This window comes from Alosa alosa, chromosome 5, assembly GCF_017589495.1.
Source record: "Alosa alosa isolate M-15738 ecotype Scorff River chromosome 5, AALO_Geno_1.1, whole genome shotgun sequence".
Lineage (NCBI taxonomy): Eukaryota > Metazoa > Chordata > Actinopteri > Clupeiformes > Clupeidae > Alosa > Alosa alosa.
The window spans coordinates 36,300,685-36,318,593 of record NC_063193.1 but is presented as its reverse complement, the minus strand read 5'-3'; the positions used below and the strand labels follow the sequence as shown (position 1 = coordinate 36,318,593).

Here is a 17,909-nt window from a genome sequence, read left to right as displayed (position 1 = left end):
AGTAAGGCCTGTTCCAGACGCTACGCTAACTCACCCAGTATGGCCTGTTCCAGACACTACGCTAACTCACCCAGTAAGGCCTGTTCCAGACGCTAACTCACCCAGTAAGGCCTGTTCCAGACGCTACGCTCACTCACCCAGTAAGGCCTGTTCCAGACGCTAACTCACCCAGGAAGGCCTGTTCCAGACGCTCACTCACCCAGTAAGGCCTGTTCCAGACGCTGTTCCAGACGCTCACTCACCCAGTAAAGCCTGTTCCAGACGCTGTTCCAGACGCTCACTCACCCAGTAAAGCCTGTTCCAGACGCTGTTCCAGACGCTCACTCACCCAGTAAAGCCTGTTCCAGACGCTGTTCCAGACGCTCGTCTGTGGAGGCGGGGGCACGAGGGGTGGGCGGCGGTCTCTCCATCTCCCACGGGGACCAGGGCGAGGGCACAACATGGACGCCAGCCGAGCCTGTCCCCTCTCTGTTAGACGACGACAGCCACGCTTCCCTCTCCTCCTCTTCCTCCTCCTCTTCCTCCATCTCCTCCTCCTCTTCCTCCCTCTCTGCAGCCCCCTCTAACAGATGCACTGCACCTCCTGACCACCTGTTGTGTTCATGATCATCTGTGAGGCATGTCCCATAATGATGATGATGATGTTGATCATCTGTGAGGCATGTCCCATAATGATGATGATGATGTTGATTATCGTCATCATCATCGTCATCGGATTCAGACATGGACGAGTCTGTGCTGTCTGTTGAAGATGAGATGTAATCAGAACTGATAGACGTTGACGTGTTGTCATAGTAACTGGAGGAGGAGGAGAGGCTGATGACTTCTGTGAGAAAGACAAAACACATGACCAGTCTGACACAAAATTATATTCTGCATTAGACATAATGATCCTACACTTCAAATTTCGTGAAATTTTGAACCTGTCAGTCAAAGATATACCTGCAGTTACAAAGCATTGTTTTTGCCTTTTCATTTTTAACTAAGTAGCGCTACACGTCAAATGAGTGGATATGGGAACTTTTCAAAGCCGCAGTGCTGTCTACACCTCCAGTGCTGTCTACACCTCCAGTGTTCTCCTCTGCAGTGCTGTCTACTCCTCCAGTGCTGTCTACACCTCCAGTGCTGTCTACACCTCCAGTGCTGTCTACACCTCCAGTGCTGTCTACACCTCCTCTCTAGTGCTGTCTACTCCTCCAGTGCTGTCTACACCTCCAGTGTTCTCCTCTGCAGTGCTGTCTACACCTCCTCCAGTGCTGTCTACACCTCCTCCAGTGCTGTCTACACCTCCCTCTGAAGTGCTGTCTACACCTCCTCCAGTGCTGCCTACCCCTCCAGTGCTGTCTACACCTCCTCCAGTGCTGCCTACCCCTCCAGTGCTGTCTACACCTCCTCCAGTGCTGTCTACACCTCCTCCAGTGCTGCCTACCCCTCCAGTGCTGTCTACACCTCCTCCAGTGCTGTCTACCCCTCCAGTGCTGTCTACACCTCCTCCAGTGCTGTCTACACCTCCTCCCAGTGCTGTCTACACCTCCTCCAGTGCTGTCTACACCTCCCTCTGCAGTGCTGTCTACACCTCCAGTGCTGTCTACACCTCCAGTGCTGTCTACACCTCCCCTCTGCAGTGCTGCCTCACACCTCCAGTGCTGTTCCACCACCTCCCTGCCCAGCACTGCTGCTGTCTACACCTCCTCCAGTGCTGTCTACACCTCCTCCAGTGCTGTCTACACCTCCTCCAGTGCTGTCTACACCTCCTCCAGTGCTGCCTACCCCTCCAGTGCTGTCTACACCTCCCTCCAGTGCTGCTCCTCCACACCCCTCCAGTGTTGCTCCACCTCCTCCAGTGCCTCCTCCAGTGCTGCTCCATACCCCCTCCAGTGCTGTCTACACCTCCCCAGTGCTGTCTACACCTCCAGTCCTCCAGTGCTGCTTCACACCTTTCTCTACACCTCCAGTGCTGTCTACACCTCCTCCAGTGCTCCACACCTCCAGTGCCTACACCTCCCTCCAGTGCTGTCCACACCTCCTCCAGTGCTGTCTACACCTCCTCTGTCTACACCTCCAGTGCTGCTCTACCCTCCACAGTGCTGTCACACCTCCTCCAGTGCTGCCCACACCTCCTCCAGTGCTGCTACACCTCCTCCAGTGCTGCCTTACCCTCCAGTTGCCTACACCCTCCCTCCAGTCCTCCTAGTGTTGTCTACACCTCCTCCAGTGCTGCCTCTACCCTCCAGTGCTGTTACTCCACACCTCCCCTCCAGTGCTGTCTACACCACCTCCAGTGCTGTCTACACCTCCTCCAGTGCTGTTCACACACCTCCAGTGCACACCTCCTCCACACCTCCCCTCTGCAGTGCTGTTCACACCTCCCTCCAGTGCTGGCTGTCTACACCTCCTCCAGTGCTGCTCACTCCCTCCAGTGCTGCTGTTCACACCCTCCTCCAGTAGCTGCCTACCCCTCCAGTGCGTTGCTCCATGACCTCCTCCAGTGTTGTCTACACCTCCCTCCAGTTGTCTACACCTCCTCCAGTGCAGTCTTACACCTCCTCCAGTGCTGTTCCACCCTCCAGTGCTGTCTACACCTCCTCCACAGTGCTGTCTACACCTCCTCTGCAGTGCTGTTCACACCCCTCCAGTGTTGCCCACACCTCCTCCAAAGTTGTCTACACCTCCCTCTGCAGTGCTGCTCCACACCTCCAGTGTTGTGCCCACACCTCCCTCCAGGGTGTTGCCCACACCCTCCAGTGCTGTCTACACCTCCTCCAGTGCTTGCTCCACACCTCCCCCTCCAGTGCTGTCTCACACCTCCCTCCAGTGCTGTCTACACCTCCCCTCCAGTGCTGCCTGGGCCCCTCCAGTGTTGCCCCACACCTCCTCCAGTGCTGCCTACCCTCCAGTGCTGTCTGTCCAGTGCTCCTCCCCTCCAGTGCTGTATACACCTCCTCCAGTGCTGTCTACACCTCCTCCAGTGCTGTCTACACCTCCTCCAGTGCTGTCTACACCTCCTCCAGTGCTGTATACACCACCAGTCTTCAATGTGTCTTTACCTAGTTCTATATATGTATTCTATATATTGTACTTCTTTTAAAACATCAACACCAACATCAGTACCATAATCTGGGTGTTTGTCCTTTTAAAACATCAACACCAACATCAGTACCATAATCTGGGTGTTTGTCCTTTTCTCTGTTTGGAGGTGACCTCCTGACTTCTGTGTTCTCTCCTTCATCGTCATCATCGTCATCATCATCCCCATACTAAGAACCGGGTAAATGGAGAAAGGAGAACATTGAGCCAAATCACATGACAGAGTAAAGAACATCCAATTGGAACTGGATCCAACAGGGATCCAAAGGAATGTGTTTTTGCACCTTTGAAAAAGAGCCCAATTCCCTCCTGTCCACCTCATCCTCTGACACCGCAGGGCAGTCCTCCACCTTCCCAGAATCCTCTTCTCTCTCATCCTCCTCTGCTTCGCTGTCCAGTGCCAGAGGTTCAAGTATGCCTGCCTGCCCCGAGACTGTAACGCCTCTTCGGCCAATGCTGGCCCCAGAGACTCCTCCCTCACATCCGTAGACTCCTCCCTCACCGCCGCAGACTCCTCCCTCACATCCGTAGACTCCTCCCTCATGTCCGCTCTCTCTGCAGTTATAGAATTTATTCATCTCATTATTGGGTGCATTTACTACCATGTCATGTTTATGTACGTATATATAATGAGAAAAGCCTTTTTACATTTACATTACATGCCTATAGGTAGACCTGTGAAGTATTCAATAATAAATATTAAATATTATTATAACAGCCTACCAGCTGTTTTGAGTTAAGGCTATGTTTAGCCTAATTGAATGACTTGATGATGGATAAAGCATTTTCAGACCTGTCAACCTTGAACAAAATTCTTGAGTACTACCTCAAACCCGGAAAAAACATGCTCACGTTCATGTTTCACGTATGCAGCCAAAAACAGACCAAACAACAAATGTTGACAATGTATTTTAAAATGAAGTCTAAGGCAGGTGGTTAGTAACATGTCCTTGGCAACAGAATGAGCAAGTGAATGGTTGTGGATAAGGAGAAGTTACATTTCCTGGGGCGCAAGCTAAGGTAAGCTAACTGACTCATCTGTTTGTGTTTGTGACGGACCGTGCCTGGGTCGATGGTGGTTGGTTGGTGGTTTTTAGGGTTATGGTTCAGTCCCCCCCCCCAGATCTAGCGACTAGTTTGCAGGTATGTGTACTGCTGAACTCACCCCCAGATCTAGCGACTAGTTTGCAGGTATGTGTACTGCTGAACTCATCACCAAACACAGATTGTTTACACCAGGGGTTCTCAAAGTTGTGATTGGTGAGGGCAAATTCAGGAACCCAACATTAAGCTGAGGGCCACCAAAGGGGCGGGGGAAAAAGAAACTGAAAGAAATTAAACCCCATTTGTAATGATTTGAATGAGCAGGTTGCATCTCTAGTTTATATTTACTGCATTAAACCCCATTTGTAATGATTTGAAATTGAGCAGGTTGCATCTCTGTTTATATTTACCGCATTAAAACCCCATTTTGTACGATTTTAATGAGCAGGTTGCATCTCTAGTTTATATTTACCGCATTAAACCCCTTACTTGTAATGATTTGAATGAGCAGGTTGCATTCTAGTTTATATTTACCGCATTAAACCCTATTTTCACGATTTGAATGAGCAGGTTGCATCTACAGTTTATATTTACTGCATTAAACCCCATTTGTACGATTTTAATGAGCAGGTTGCATCTCTAGTTTATATTTACTGCATTAAACCCCATTTTGTAATGATTTTTAATGAGCAGGTTGCTCCTCTAGTTTATATTTACTGCATTAAACCCCATTTGTACGATTTTAATGAGCAGGTTGCATCTCTAGTTTATATTTTTACCGCATTAAACACATTTTTTAATTCATAACTGAGGCTAAAGTCCTGGCAAAACTTGCAATGCACACACAATCCCTGGGGTTCTCTCTACCCTCAACAGACAAATTTGGGATATAACAGTTCTGGTTGCAGTCCATTTCAAGTACAAACTTATTTAAAACAAACAGTCTCAGTGCGTGCTCCTTGCTTCTATCAGCATAGGCCTTATTCAGGGTCATTCCAGCTACCAAAGCACCACAGGAAAACCCCTGACGGCCACTAAACACCACTAAACGGAGATTCATTCTTTTCAAAGCACACAGTACAGTTTTAACAGTTTTACAGATGTTATCAGATGTTATCAGGATGTTATCAAAGCCGCCAGAAATGTTTCTCTGCTGGTCGCTTATTGGCCTCTTCTCGGGCTGCGATTCCTTGAGAACCTATGGTTTACACTGACCTGGCTCCGCCTCCTCTTCCTCTGACAGGGACGGACAGGTCCGTTTGGTTTGAGGCTCTGAGGTCACTCCTGGGCGCTTCTTCCTCTTCACCTGAACAGGTGTCACCAAAATCACAAGCGTCATTTCCGTCTTCACCGTCACTACCATTCCTACCATCTCATCATTTGGTACCATCATGCCACAGATATATCATCATCACCATTCCTACCATCTCACCATTTGATACCATCATGCCACAGATATATCATCATCATCATCATCATCCTCCTGAGGATGAGGAGGAAGATGAGGAGGGGGATTAAGAGGAGGATGAGGACTAGGGTGATGAGGAGGATCATCGTGATCATCATCCTCATCACCCTAGTCTTCATCCTCCTCCTCCTCATCGTCATCTTCCTCATCATCTTCCTCATTTGATCTTGACTTTATCTGCATACTGTTCATATGTTTCAGCAAAAGGCACTAGTAGGATTTTAACAAGTTATAAATTATAAAAATGTTATGCAAATAATGTTATGCAATACTGATTTATATTAATTAATTGTATTGAATAATTTGTGCTTATTTTGATCAAATTAAGTAGATAAAGTATTCCTGAAGTGCCTGTGCATTAGTACCTTAAAAGAGGGCAGTCGCAACGCCCCCAGACCCAGTACTACGCCCAGAGCCACAACGTCCTGTCTGGCCACAGCATCCTCTCTGGTCATGGCATCCTCTCTGGAGGACACAGGAGGTTTCGCCACTGGAGCAGAAGCCTGTGTGTGTGAATGTGCATGTGTGTGTGTGTGTGTGTGCGTGTGTGTGTGTGTGTGTGTGTGAAAAGCAAGATGAAGTCAGAAGCTGTTTGAAGGAGAAGGAAAACAAATGCAGCATGTGGCTCGTCTGCATCTGAGTCTGAGGAGATCAGCTGGTTTCAGTTGCAAGAAAAGCCACACAGACCTGAACAGACCCGAACATTGAAGCTGACTTGACTTACCACTACCACTACTACTACTACTACTACTACTACTACTGATACTACTACCACTACTACTGATACTACCACTACTACTACTACTACTGATACTACTACCACTACTACTGATACTACTACCACTACTACTGATACTACCACTACTACTACTACCACTACTACTACTACCACTACTACTGATACTACTACTACCACTACTACTGATACTGCTACTCCCAATACTACTACTACTACCACCACTACTACTACTACTGCTGCTACTACTACCACTACTGCTACTACAATTACTACTGCTGCTACTACTACTACCACCAATACTACCACTACTGTTACTACCACTACTACTGCTACTACTACTACTACTACTGCTACTACTACTATTACTACTACCACTACTACTACTACTACTACTACTACTACTAATATTATTACTACTACTGCTGCTGCTACTACTGCTGCTACTACTACTATTAGTGCTGCTGCTTCCAATAATACTATATTTCCACTTCTTCTACTACTAATAATAATAATTAGAATGACTAGATGTACCAAGCAGAGCAGGCCAAATATGACCTACTTATATGATTCTAATCCGTCTCACTAAATTGCATTATCCACACTCAATTCTCACTGGTATCTGCTAGACAACAAGTACCTCAAAAACATGATTAGTTCCAGTTTCCCCAGCTGAACCGAATTCCATTTGTGGTGGTTGGTTTGCAGAATTAATCCTGAATACAACAGTTTTTTAACAAATTAGCTACGCGGAGCCATGATGCTAACCAGATTTGCCATCAATTTAGTACAACCTGGAAATCATTGTGTGGTGGTCAATGCTGATATTGTGGTGAGTCACCATAAATAATAACTATCTGTTCATAATCTCGAGAAATTCTTGAATTGGTGTGCATGTATACGCAGGCCACGTTTATGTTTATGGTGTGGGTGTGTGTGTGTGTGCGGTTTGTGGCTCTGTCTGTGTATGTGTAAGTTTGCGCACGTGCATGCATGCTGCATTATTACAAGTCTACTGTGTGAGTATGTGTCATAATGATGATTACTCGTGAATGTATGTGTAAGGTGCATGTATCTGTTTATGCAATACGTGCACATGGAATGGGTTAACAGATGACCCTGGAGGCAAACATAATGGAAAAAAATAGGTCATCCTAGGTCCTACTGTCTCAAGATTCACACAGAAAAACCAGGTTCATGCCACCCTCCTTCGGGGGGTCCTAGTACAAAGGGGGGGGGCTACAGATCAAAACAAAAACCATGGTTCCATGCTATCCCATGTAGTTACATGCCCACCCTAGTCATGGGTGGCACCTCGGTCTTTCAGTGTCCCGAACTTTGTTGGTGTATCGCCACCAAATGTACACATAAATTATTTTATTGTAAGGCCCCCCCATGAACGAAAGTTGGTTGGTGGAAAGAGGGCGTCATAATGATCCTACACTTTCAATTGCAGTTTTGACAATGTCAGCCAGAGATATTGTGATGAAAACACCTAATTTTTTTGCTTTTAAATTTTAACTAGGTGGCGCCATACAGAAATAAGTGGTAATTGAATGGGTTGATTACGCCCCCTTAAGACCAACATACAAAAAAAAAAAAAGGTGGACCTCCCAGTCCTACAGTTCCTCGGAGATATTCACAGAAAACCGTCTCCTCGCCACCCTTACAGGCCAGTTGGTGTATAGTAACATACCATTTGGCGTGCATTCTCAGAGGGTGTCATAATGATCCTACAATTTTTCAATTTCTGTGCAGTTTTTTTGACTCATATATTAGGTCACAGATACCTCATGCTACAACACCTCATTTTTACTTTTTTGTGTTTAACTAGGTGGCGCTATACATGAAATGAGTGGTTATGGAATGGGTTGACATGGCCCCTTGAGATCAACATACAAAAAATGTTCGCTGCGCGGCAGTCATAAAAACATACATGTGCACATAATCTGAAATACGATATCAAGTGTTTGGACCTTTGTGCTCTTGACCTTCTCCTCCCACCACAGGTCGAAGGCCTGGAAGGCGACGCCCTCCACCATCCTGCGGAGGATGTCCTTCCTCACGATGGCCTTCAGCTCGGCCGCCACCCTGGCCAGCACGCTCTCCACAGTGGCCTGGTGCTGGAGCTGCAGGGGGGGCACGTAGCCCGGGGGGGGCACCGAGGGGTCAAACCGGGGCAGGAAGGGCAGCGGGGGCCAGGGGGGCCGCAGAGGAGCAGGGTGGGGGGCATCGGGGGAGTTGGGTCGCATGGGTGGGGGGGGGTTTGTGGCAGTTTGTGGAGGTGGAGCGACAACGGTGAATGGAGGAGGAAGAGGAGGAGGAGGGAATGGGGGAGGAAGGAGAGGAGGAGGAGGACGAAGAGGGGGAGGAAGGAGAGGAGTGAGGAGTGACCTAAGAGGAGGGTGGGCACAGGGCCGCACTGATGAGCCCCGTCCAGCTAGTGACGCTGGGTCGATGGGGCTGCTCGCACACCTGGACTGCCTCTTGCGTGGCTCTGTCTGCCCCTCCACCAATCACCTGTAAGCAACGTAAGCAGGAGAGAGTGAGAGGGGGGCCAGCAGGGGGGGGCATGTTAGGGGGTAACAGAGTGTAGGGTGGTAGAGGGGATAATGGGCAAAAGCCTGGGCACAGGGCATCCGAACAGAGGGAAGCACACACCCAATAAATGCTCCTTGGGCATCTGTGTGCTGGAAGCCATTGGTTCAGTAGGGCCATGTCCATTACTAGAGACTTTCACACATTCTGTTGAGGTAGGTTTCACACCTGTGATTGTATGAGGGGTTGCGCTGAGTCCAGGTTCCCACTCTGCTGAGCTGAGCTTGGGTGTACTGGTGTAAGAACTGCACACTGATGCTGTCAAATGAGCCGTCTCTCCTTCCTCACCCTCGCCCTCCTCAAAAACAGGAAGTGGAGTCGGGCTGACATCCTCCAAGCAGGAGTCTCTCCAGCAGCGGGGAACTGAGGGGGAGGGGGGAGGGGGAGACTGCACCCCAGAGTGGGAGGGTGGAGGGGGAGACTGCACCCCAGAGGGGGAGGGTGGAGAGGGCACCAAGGGCAGCCCCGACATCTGCTTGCCCGAGAGGAGCATCTCAATGCGGGAGTCCAGGCTGGCATCATGCTCTTGATCAGGGGTAAGAGAACAAGGAGAGGGGCAGGTTTGTGGGGCAGGCGACCCAGGATAAAGGCATTTCTCTGGATCTGAAAGCGGAGGTGAACGACATGGCTCTGGTGCCGCTGGGTAAGAGCCTCCCAGAGCTCCATCCACTTCCCCGCCTCTGCCACCGCCGCACAGAGCACAACGCCTGCACTCGGAGACGCAAACCCGCACAGAGGAAGTTCATCGAGTGACTTCCTGTTCTCTTGGCCAGCAGCCCGACGGGTCTGAGAGGAGTGTGACCCTGTGGACACACCAGTATCGATCTGAGAGCCATCGGGCTCGTCCGTGCTGCAGCCGCCATCGGTTCGTCCGGTGGCTGCAGCCGCCATCGGCTCGTCTGCGCAGCTGAAGCCGCCATCGGGTCGGGTCCGTGCGGTTGCCGCCATCGGGCACCGTCCGTGCTGCAGCACGCCCGCTCCCGGGCTGCGTCCGTGCCGCGTCGCCTCTGGCGGGGAGCTAGAGCGACACCTGCTGGTGACTCAGCAGACAGCAGCAGCCGCAGCAGAGGCTGGACCCGAGGCTCCAGTGTGATGGGCCCCGTCAGCACCTTCAGAGCAGCTGGGGAAACCACCTGCTGGGAGCTGAGCCCGGTGCATAGTGATGCTCCACCCGGCGGTTGTACGCGTCCTGGTGCTTGAGTCTCCTGTGTCCTCGGCCCCCACCCCGAGGGGCCCCCGGTCCCGGCCGAGGGTGCGCACCGGCACCGGTTACCAGCCTGACGGGGTAGCGGGGGCCCTGGTGGACACCCGAGGTGGCCGAGGCAAGCTTGGCCGCGGGGAGTCGCGGAGGACAGCTGAGGGCTGCGAGACACGGCCCTGGATGAGGATAAGGGCTTGGAGTCCAGGACAGGTCCTGGAAGGACAGGGTTATCCCCTCACGTCAGGTGGGGGGGTGGAAGGGCAACAGGTCCGACGGTGGGGGGGTGTGGGGCATGGCGTGCGACTGGGGGGACGTACTCGGGGTGTCCAGGGACAGAGGCGTCTGCCACACACTGCTAGGAGTGTCCTGGTGCATGCTGGAGTAGGCGGTGTCCAGGGAGAGTGGCGTGGAGGCATCCAATGAGGCACAGAGGTCTAAGGAGGAGGACCTTAATTCCAGCCTCCTCATTGGCTCGCCAACCTGATGGGGGTGGAGCAGTGAGAGGAGTTATTTTCTTTATGTTGACTAACTAACATTGTTGTTTAATGAAGGAGTAGCTCACATGTAGTGATGTAGCTTGAGCACATAATTCAAGCAAGTAATATGCAGTAGCTATAATAATATAATAGTAGACAGAAATTCAGTCAAACTTCAGCATTCAACAGGGTACAACCTAATAGACGACACAGAGAAGTAAATAGATTGATAATTTCATAAAGATGACTAGACAGGGTTATCAGTCTCAGTCTCTGATCTGGTGTTAGCGGGGCCCCGTAGGGTGCACATGTCTGCTGTTAGCGAGGCTACATAGAGGGCACTGGTCAAGTGTTAGCGGGCTACGTTACATAGGGGGCACTGGTCTGGTGTTAGTGAGGCTACATAGGGGGCACTGGTCTGGTGTTAGTGAGGCTACGTAGGGTGCACTGGTCTGGTGTGAGAAGTAAATAGATTGATAATTTCATAAAGACGACTAGACAGGGTTATCGGTCTCATATAGCATGAGATGGGAATTTGACATGAGGTCATCCGAACTACAAATCTCCAGATAGCCAACACTGAGCACTGATCTGGTGTTAGCGGGGCCCCGTAGGGTGCACTGGTCTGCTGTTAGCAAGGCTACATAGAGGGCACTGGTGAAGTGTTAGCGGGCTACGTTACATAGGGGGCACTGGTCTGGTGTTAGCGGAGCTACGTAGGGGGCACTGGTCTGCTGTTAGCGGGACTACGTTACGTAGGGGGCACTGGTCTGGTGTTAGTGAGGCTACGTAGGGGGCACTGGTCTGGTGTTAGTGATGCTACGTAGGGGGCACTGGTCTGGTGTTAGTGGGGCTACGTTAAGTAGGGGGCACTGGTCTGGTGTTAGCGAGGCTATGTTACGTAGGGGGCACTGGTCTGGTGTTAGCGGGGCTATGTTACGTAGGGTGCACTGGTCTGCTGTTAGCGGGGCTACATAGAGGACACTGGTCTGCTGTTAGCGAGGCTACATAGGGGACACTGGTCTGGAGTTAGTGGGGCTACGTAGGGGGCACTGGTCTGGTATTAGTGAGAATACGTAGGGGGCACTGGTCTGGTGTTAGTGGGGCTACGTTACGTAGGGGGCACTGGTCTCGTGTTAGCGAAGCTACGTTACGTAAGGGGCACTGGTCTGGTGTTAGCGGAGCTACGTAGGGGGCACTGGTCTGCTGTTAGCGGGACTACGTTACGTAGGGGGCACTGGTCTGGTGTTAGTGAGGCTACGTAGGGGGCAGTGGTCTGGTGTTAGCGAGGCTACGTTACGTAGGGGGCACTGGTCTGCTGTTAGCAGGGCTATGCTACGTAGGGGGCACTGGTCTGCTGTTAGTGAGGCTACATAGAGAACACTGGTCTGCTGTTAGCAGGGCTACATTACGTAGGGGGCACTGGTCTGGTATTAGCAGGGCTACATTACGTAGGGGGCACTGGTCTGGTGTTAGCTGGACTATGTTACGTAGGGTGCACTGGTCTGCTGTTAGCGGGGCTACATAGAGGACACTGGTCTGCTGTTAACGAGGCTACGTTACGAAGGGGGCACTGGTCTGGTGTTAGCAGGGCTACGTTACGTAGGGGGCACTGGTCTGCTGTTAGCGAGGCTACGTTACGTAGGGGGCACTGGTCTGGTGTTAGCTGGGCTACGTTACGTAGGGTGAACTGGTCTGCTGTTAGCGGGGCTACATAGAGGACACTGGTCTGCTGTTAGCGAGGCTATGTAGGGGGCACTGGTCTGGTGTTAGCAGGGCTACGTTACATAGGGGGCACTGGTCTGTTATTCGTGAGGCTACGTAGGGGGCACTGGTCTGCTGTTAGTGAGGCTACGTTACGTAGGGGGCACTGGTCTGCTGTTAGTAGGGCTACGTTACGTAGGGTGCACTGGTCTGGTATTAGTGGGGCTACAAAGAGGGCACTGGTCTGGTATAGGCAGGCTACGTAACGTAGGGGGCACTGGTCAGGTGTTAGCGAGGCTAGGTAGGGTGCACTGGTCTGCTGTTAGCGGGGCTACATAGAGGACACTGGTCTGCTGTTAGCGAGGCTACGTAACATAGGGGGCACTAGTCTGGTATTAGTGAGGCTACGTATGGGGCACTGGTCTGGTGTTAGCGAGGCTACGTTACATAGGGGGCACTGGTCTGGCGTTAGTGAGGCTACGTTATATAGGGGGCACTGGTCTGGCGTGGGGCTTTCACGTTTATTAGGGGCACTGGCACTGGTCTGGTGTTAGGGCTCTCGTTCGTAGGGGCACTGGTCTGGTGTTAGCGAGGCGCTCGTGCGTAGGGGCCCTGGTCTGGTGTTAGTGGGGCTACGTAGGGGGCACTGGTCTGCTGTTAGCGAGGCTATGTTACGCGGGGGCACTGGTCTGGTGTTAGTGGGGCTACGTAGGGGGCACTGGTCTGCTGTTAGCAGGGCTACGTTACGTAGGGGGCACTGGTCTGGTGTTAGTGAGGCTACGTAGGGGGCACTGGTCTGGTGTTAGTGAGGCTACGTAGGGTGCACTGGTATGCTGTTAGCAGGGCTACGTTACGTAGGGGGCACTGGTCTGCTGTTAGCGGGGCTACAGAGGAGGCACTGGTCTGGTGTTAGCTGGGCTACATTACGTAGGGGGCACTGGTCTGGTGTTAGCGGGGCTACGTAGGGGGTACTGGTCTGCTGTTAGCAGGGCTACGTTACATAGGGGGCACTGGTCTGGTGTTAGCAGGGCTACGTAGGGGGCACTGGTCAGGTGTTAGCGAAGCTACGTAGGGTGCATTGGTCTGCTGTTAGCGGGGCTATATAGAGGACACTGGTCTGCTGTTAGCGAGGCTACGTAACATAGGGGGCACTGGTCTGGTATTAGTGAAGCTACGTTACGTAGGGGGCACTGGTCTGGTGTTAGCAGGGCTACGTTACGTAGGGGGCACTGGTCTAGTGTTAGCGAGGCTACGTAGGGTGCACTGATCTGCTGTTAGCAGGGCTACGTTACGTAGGGGGCACTGGTCTAGTGTTAGCGAGGCTACGTAGGGTGCACTGGTCTGCTGTTAGCGGGGCTACATAGAGGACACTGGTCTGCTGTTAGCGAGGCTACGTAACATAGGGGGCACTGGTCTGGTATTAGTGAGGCTACGTAGGGGGCACTGGTCTGGTGTTAGCGAGGCTACGTTACGTAGGGGGCACTGGTCTGGTGTTAGCAGGGCTACGTTACTTAGGGGGCACTGGTCTGGCGTTAGCAGGGCTACGTTACATAGGGGGCACTGGTCTGGCGTTAGTGAGGCTACGTTATATAGGGGGCACTGGTCTGGCATTAGCAGGGCGCTCATACGTTCGTAGGGGGCACTGGTCTGGTGTTAGCGAGGCTACGTTACGTAGGGGGCACTGGTCTGGTGTTAGCGAGGCTACGTTATGTAGGGGGCCCTGGTCTGGTGTTAGTGGGGCTACGTAGGGGGCACTGGTCTGCTGTTAGCGGGGCTACATTACGTAGGGGGCACTGGTCTGGTGTTAGTGAGGCTACGTTACGTAGGGGGCACTGGTCTGGTGTTAGTGAGGCTACGTAGGGGCAGTGGTCTGGTGTTAGCGAGGCTACGTTACGTAGGGGGCACTGGTCTGCTGTTAGCAGGGCTATGCTACGTAGGGGGCACTGGTCTGCTGTTAGTGAGGCTACATAGAGAACACTGGTCTGCTGTTAGCAGGGCTACATTACGTAGGGGGCACTGGTCTGGTATTAGCAGGGCTACATTACGTAGGGGGCACTGGTCTGGTGTTAAGCTGGACTATGTTACGTAGGGTGCACTGGTCTGCTGTTAGCGGGGCTACATAGAGGACACTGGTCTGCTGTTAGCGAGGCTACGTTACGAAGGGGCACTGGTCTGGTGTTAGCAGGGCTACGTTACGTAGGGGGCACTGGTCTGCTGTTAGCGAGGCTCGTGCGTAGGGGGCACTGGTCTGGTGTTAGCTGGGCTACGTTACGTAGGGTGAACTGGTCTGATGTTAGCGGGGCTACATAGAGGACACTGGTCTGCTGTTAGCGAGGCTATGTAGGGGGCACTGGTCTGGTGTTAGCAGGGCTACGTTACATAGGGGGCACTGGTCTGTTATTCGTGAGGCTACGTAGGGGGCACTGGTCTGCTGTTAGTGAGGCTACGTTACGTAGGGGGCACTGGTCTGCTGTTAGTAGGGCTCGTTCGTAGGGTGCACTGGTCTGGCAATTATAGTGAGCAAAGGGCACTGAATACCCAGGTATAGGCAGGCCTTTCTACGTAGCGTAGGGGCACTGGTCAGGTGTTAAGCGAGGCTGGGCAAAGATTGCACTGGTCTGCTGGCGGGGCTACACCAGAGAGGACACTGGTCTGCTGTTGGCGAGGCTACGTAACATAGGGGGCACTAGTCTGGTATTAGTGGGGCTCATTATGGGGCACTGAACCTGGTGTTAGGCTCACGTTACATGTAAGGGCACTGGTCTGGCGTTGAAGGGCTACGTTATATAGGGGCACTGGTCTGGCATTAGCAAGGCTACGTTCGTAGGGGGCACTGGTCTGGTGTTGGGGCTACGTTACATTAGGGGCACTGGTCTGTGGTGTTAGGCTCACGTTACGTGGGGGCCCTGGTCTGGTGTTAGTGGGGCTCGTAGGGGCACTGGTCTGCTGTTAAGCCCGAGGCTATGTTGCACTTGAGGGGCACTGGTCTGAGGTGTTAGTGGGGGCTACGTGAGGGGGCACTGTTCTGCATTAGCAGGAGGCTCACGTTACGTGGGGGCACTGGTCTGGTGTTAGTGAGGCTCGTGAGGCACTGGTCTGGTGTTAGTGAGGAGCTCACGTAGGGTGCACTGGTATGCTGTTAGCAGGGCTCACGTTCATTAGGGGCACTGGTCTGCTGTTAGCGGGGCTACAGAGGAGGCACTGGTCTGGTGTTAGCTGGGCTACATTACGTAGGGGGCACTGGTCTGGGTGGTGGCGGGGCTCGTGGGGGGTACTGGTCTGCTGTTGGCAGGCTCGTTACATAGGGGCACTGGTCTGGAGTATTGCTTGGGGCTACGTAGGGGCACTGGTCAGGTGTTAAGCGAAGCTCACGGCAGGGTGCATTGGTCTGCTGGTGGCGGGCTATAGAGGACACTGGTCTCTGCTGTGAGCTCACGTATAGAGACAGTCTGGTATTGAGTGAGCTACGTTACGTAGGGGCACTGGTCTGGAGTATTAGCAGGAGCTCACGTTCGTAAAGGGGCTGAATTAGTGTTAAGCGAGGCTGCAGCCAAGGGTGCACTGATCTGTATTGAGGGCTACGTTACGTAGGGGGCACTGGTCTGGTGTTAGCGGGGCTACGTAGGGTGCACTGGTCTGCTGTTAAGCGGGGCTATAGGGCACTGGTCTGCTGGCGAGGCTCACGTAACACCAAGGGGCACTGGTCTGGTATTAGTGAGGCTCACGTAGGGAGCCTGGTCTGGTGTGAGGCTCGTTACGTAGAGGCACTGGTCTGGTGTGCTGGGGCTACACGTTGCCCAGGGGCACTGCGAGGTCTGGCGTTAGCAGGGCTCACGTTACATAGGGGCATGGTCTGGCGTTAGTGAGGCTTCATTTATATAGGGGCACTGGTCTGGCATTAACCTTTCACGTGCGTAGGGGCACTGGTCTGTAGTGTTAGCGAGGCTCACGTTCTGCAGTAGGGGGCACTGGTCTGGTGTTAGCGAGGCTCACGTTATATAGGGGCACAAATTACAGTGTTGGTGGGGCTTTCGTAGGGGGCACTGGTCTGCTGTTAAGCGAGGCTACATTACGTAGGGGCACTGGTCTACCCAATTGTTAGGTAGGCTAAGATTACGTGGGGGCGTCTGGTGTTAGTGAGGCTACATTCGTGAGGCTGGTCTGGTGTTGGGCTACATTACGTGAGGCACTGGTCTAGTGTTAGCGAGGCTACGTAGGGTGCACTGGTCTGCTGTTAGCGGGGCTACATAGAGGACACTGGTCTGCTGTTGGCAGGGCTACGTGGCCTGGGGGCACTGGTCTGGTACTGAGCCGGGGCTCGGCCAGGGGGCACTGGTCTGGTGTGCATGGGGGCTCGTTCGTGGGGCACTGGTCTGGTGTTAGCAGGGCTACGTTACGCAAGGGCACTGGTCTGGCGTTAGCAGGGCTACGTTACATAGGGGGCACTGGTCTGGCGTTAGTGAGGCTACGTTATGTAGGGGGCACTGGTATGAATGGCGAGGCTCCATTAGGGGCACTGGTCTGGTGTTGGCGAGGCCTTCGTTCGTGGGGGCACTGGTCTGCTGATGGCGGGAATACGTAGGGGCACTGGTCGTGTTGGCGGGCTCACGTTACATAGAGGGCACTGGTCTGGTGTTAGCGAACTCGTTACATAGGGGCACTGGTCTGGGTATTGGCCCGGGGCTCACGTTACATAGGGGGCACTGGTCTGGTGTTAGCGGGGCTACGTTACATAGGGGGCACTGGTCTGGTGTTAGCGGGGCTACGTAGGGGGCTTCACCATGAGGTCGTGAGGGAGGCAGAGGGCAGACGAGGCCTCCAGAGCCTCCGGACCCACAGGCACTGTTTGAGGGGTGTAGCCACCACCCAGGATGAACTGCACGTAGCGCATCTGATTTTCCCCTGAGAGAGACATGGACATACACAGAACATTACAGAACTGGAGATACACAGAACATTACAGAACATTACAGACAGGCTGATTCATGCTTCCGCATCAACTCCACGCTGTAGCTACGCTGTCGCTCCTACAGCATTCCTTTCCTACGGCGTTCCGTTCCTACGGTGATCCTTTCAGAGTTCTGCGTCGGGGTTGCTTTGCATCGTGGTGCATTTCACAGCCATAATGCTAGGGGATGTGTGGTTTCAAAGTTCGGTGTCGCCTGCGTCTGCGTCGCTCACTATTTTATAGTCTATGGTCGCTCACCATTGAAACGGTACTCATGGCAAATGTGCTAAAATATTCAAATTCATATAAAATTAATTTACTTTTTACAAAAACTTTCTTGCTTAGATTTTGTAAAAAGTATCGAGAAATAGATACAGTAAAATCCATTGACATTATGTTATTGTAACCAGAAAATAAGTCTGAGGTTATTTGCAAGGTGTTTGCCAGCCAGTTTATGTTATGTTAGCAAGCAAACTTAAGCACAACTGTCCACAAAGAACTGCTTGCTGGCAAAGTATTAATTTCAAAACGGTACTGACATATAGACACTTTACAAACGGATAACCCCTTCATTGTAACCAAAATATATCTGAGTTTATTTGCAAAGCTGTCAGTGAACTAGCATGTTGCTGCTACCACAGCAGGCT

General features: G+C 52.3%; 1 protein-coding gene across 1 annotated transcript in view; it reads right to left on the bottom strand.

Moving 5' to 3' along the window:
* The window catches only part of LOC125295321 (histone-lysine N-methyltransferase SETD1B-like), a 33,445-nt gene that overhangs the window by 7,591 nt on the left and 7,945 nt on the right, over positions 1-17,909 (bottom strand). Inside the window, exons 5-16 of the mRNA XM_048244589.1 lie at positions 17,095-17,216; positions 10,400-10,614; positions 10,067-10,288; positions 9,512-9,963; positions 9,222-9,458; positions 8,312-8,586; positions 5,965-6,102; positions 5,347-5,437; positions 3,522-3,642; positions 3,372-3,477; positions 3,161-3,257; positions 329-826 (exon numbers count right to left, since the gene is read on the bottom strand). Coding sequence (XP_048100546.1) covers positions 329-826; positions 3,161-3,257; positions 3,372-3,477; positions 3,522-3,642; positions 5,347-5,437; positions 5,965-6,102; positions 8,312-8,586; positions 9,222-9,458; positions 9,512-9,963; positions 10,067-10,288; positions 10,400-10,614; positions 17,095-17,216 — 2,574 coding nt within the window. The remainder of the gene's footprint in view (positions 1-328; positions 827-3,160; positions 3,258-3,371; positions 3,478-3,521; positions 3,643-5,346; positions 5,438-5,964; positions 6,103-8,311; positions 8,587-9,221; positions 9,459-9,511; positions 9,964-10,066; positions 10,289-10,399; positions 10,615-17,094; positions 17,217-17,909) is intronic.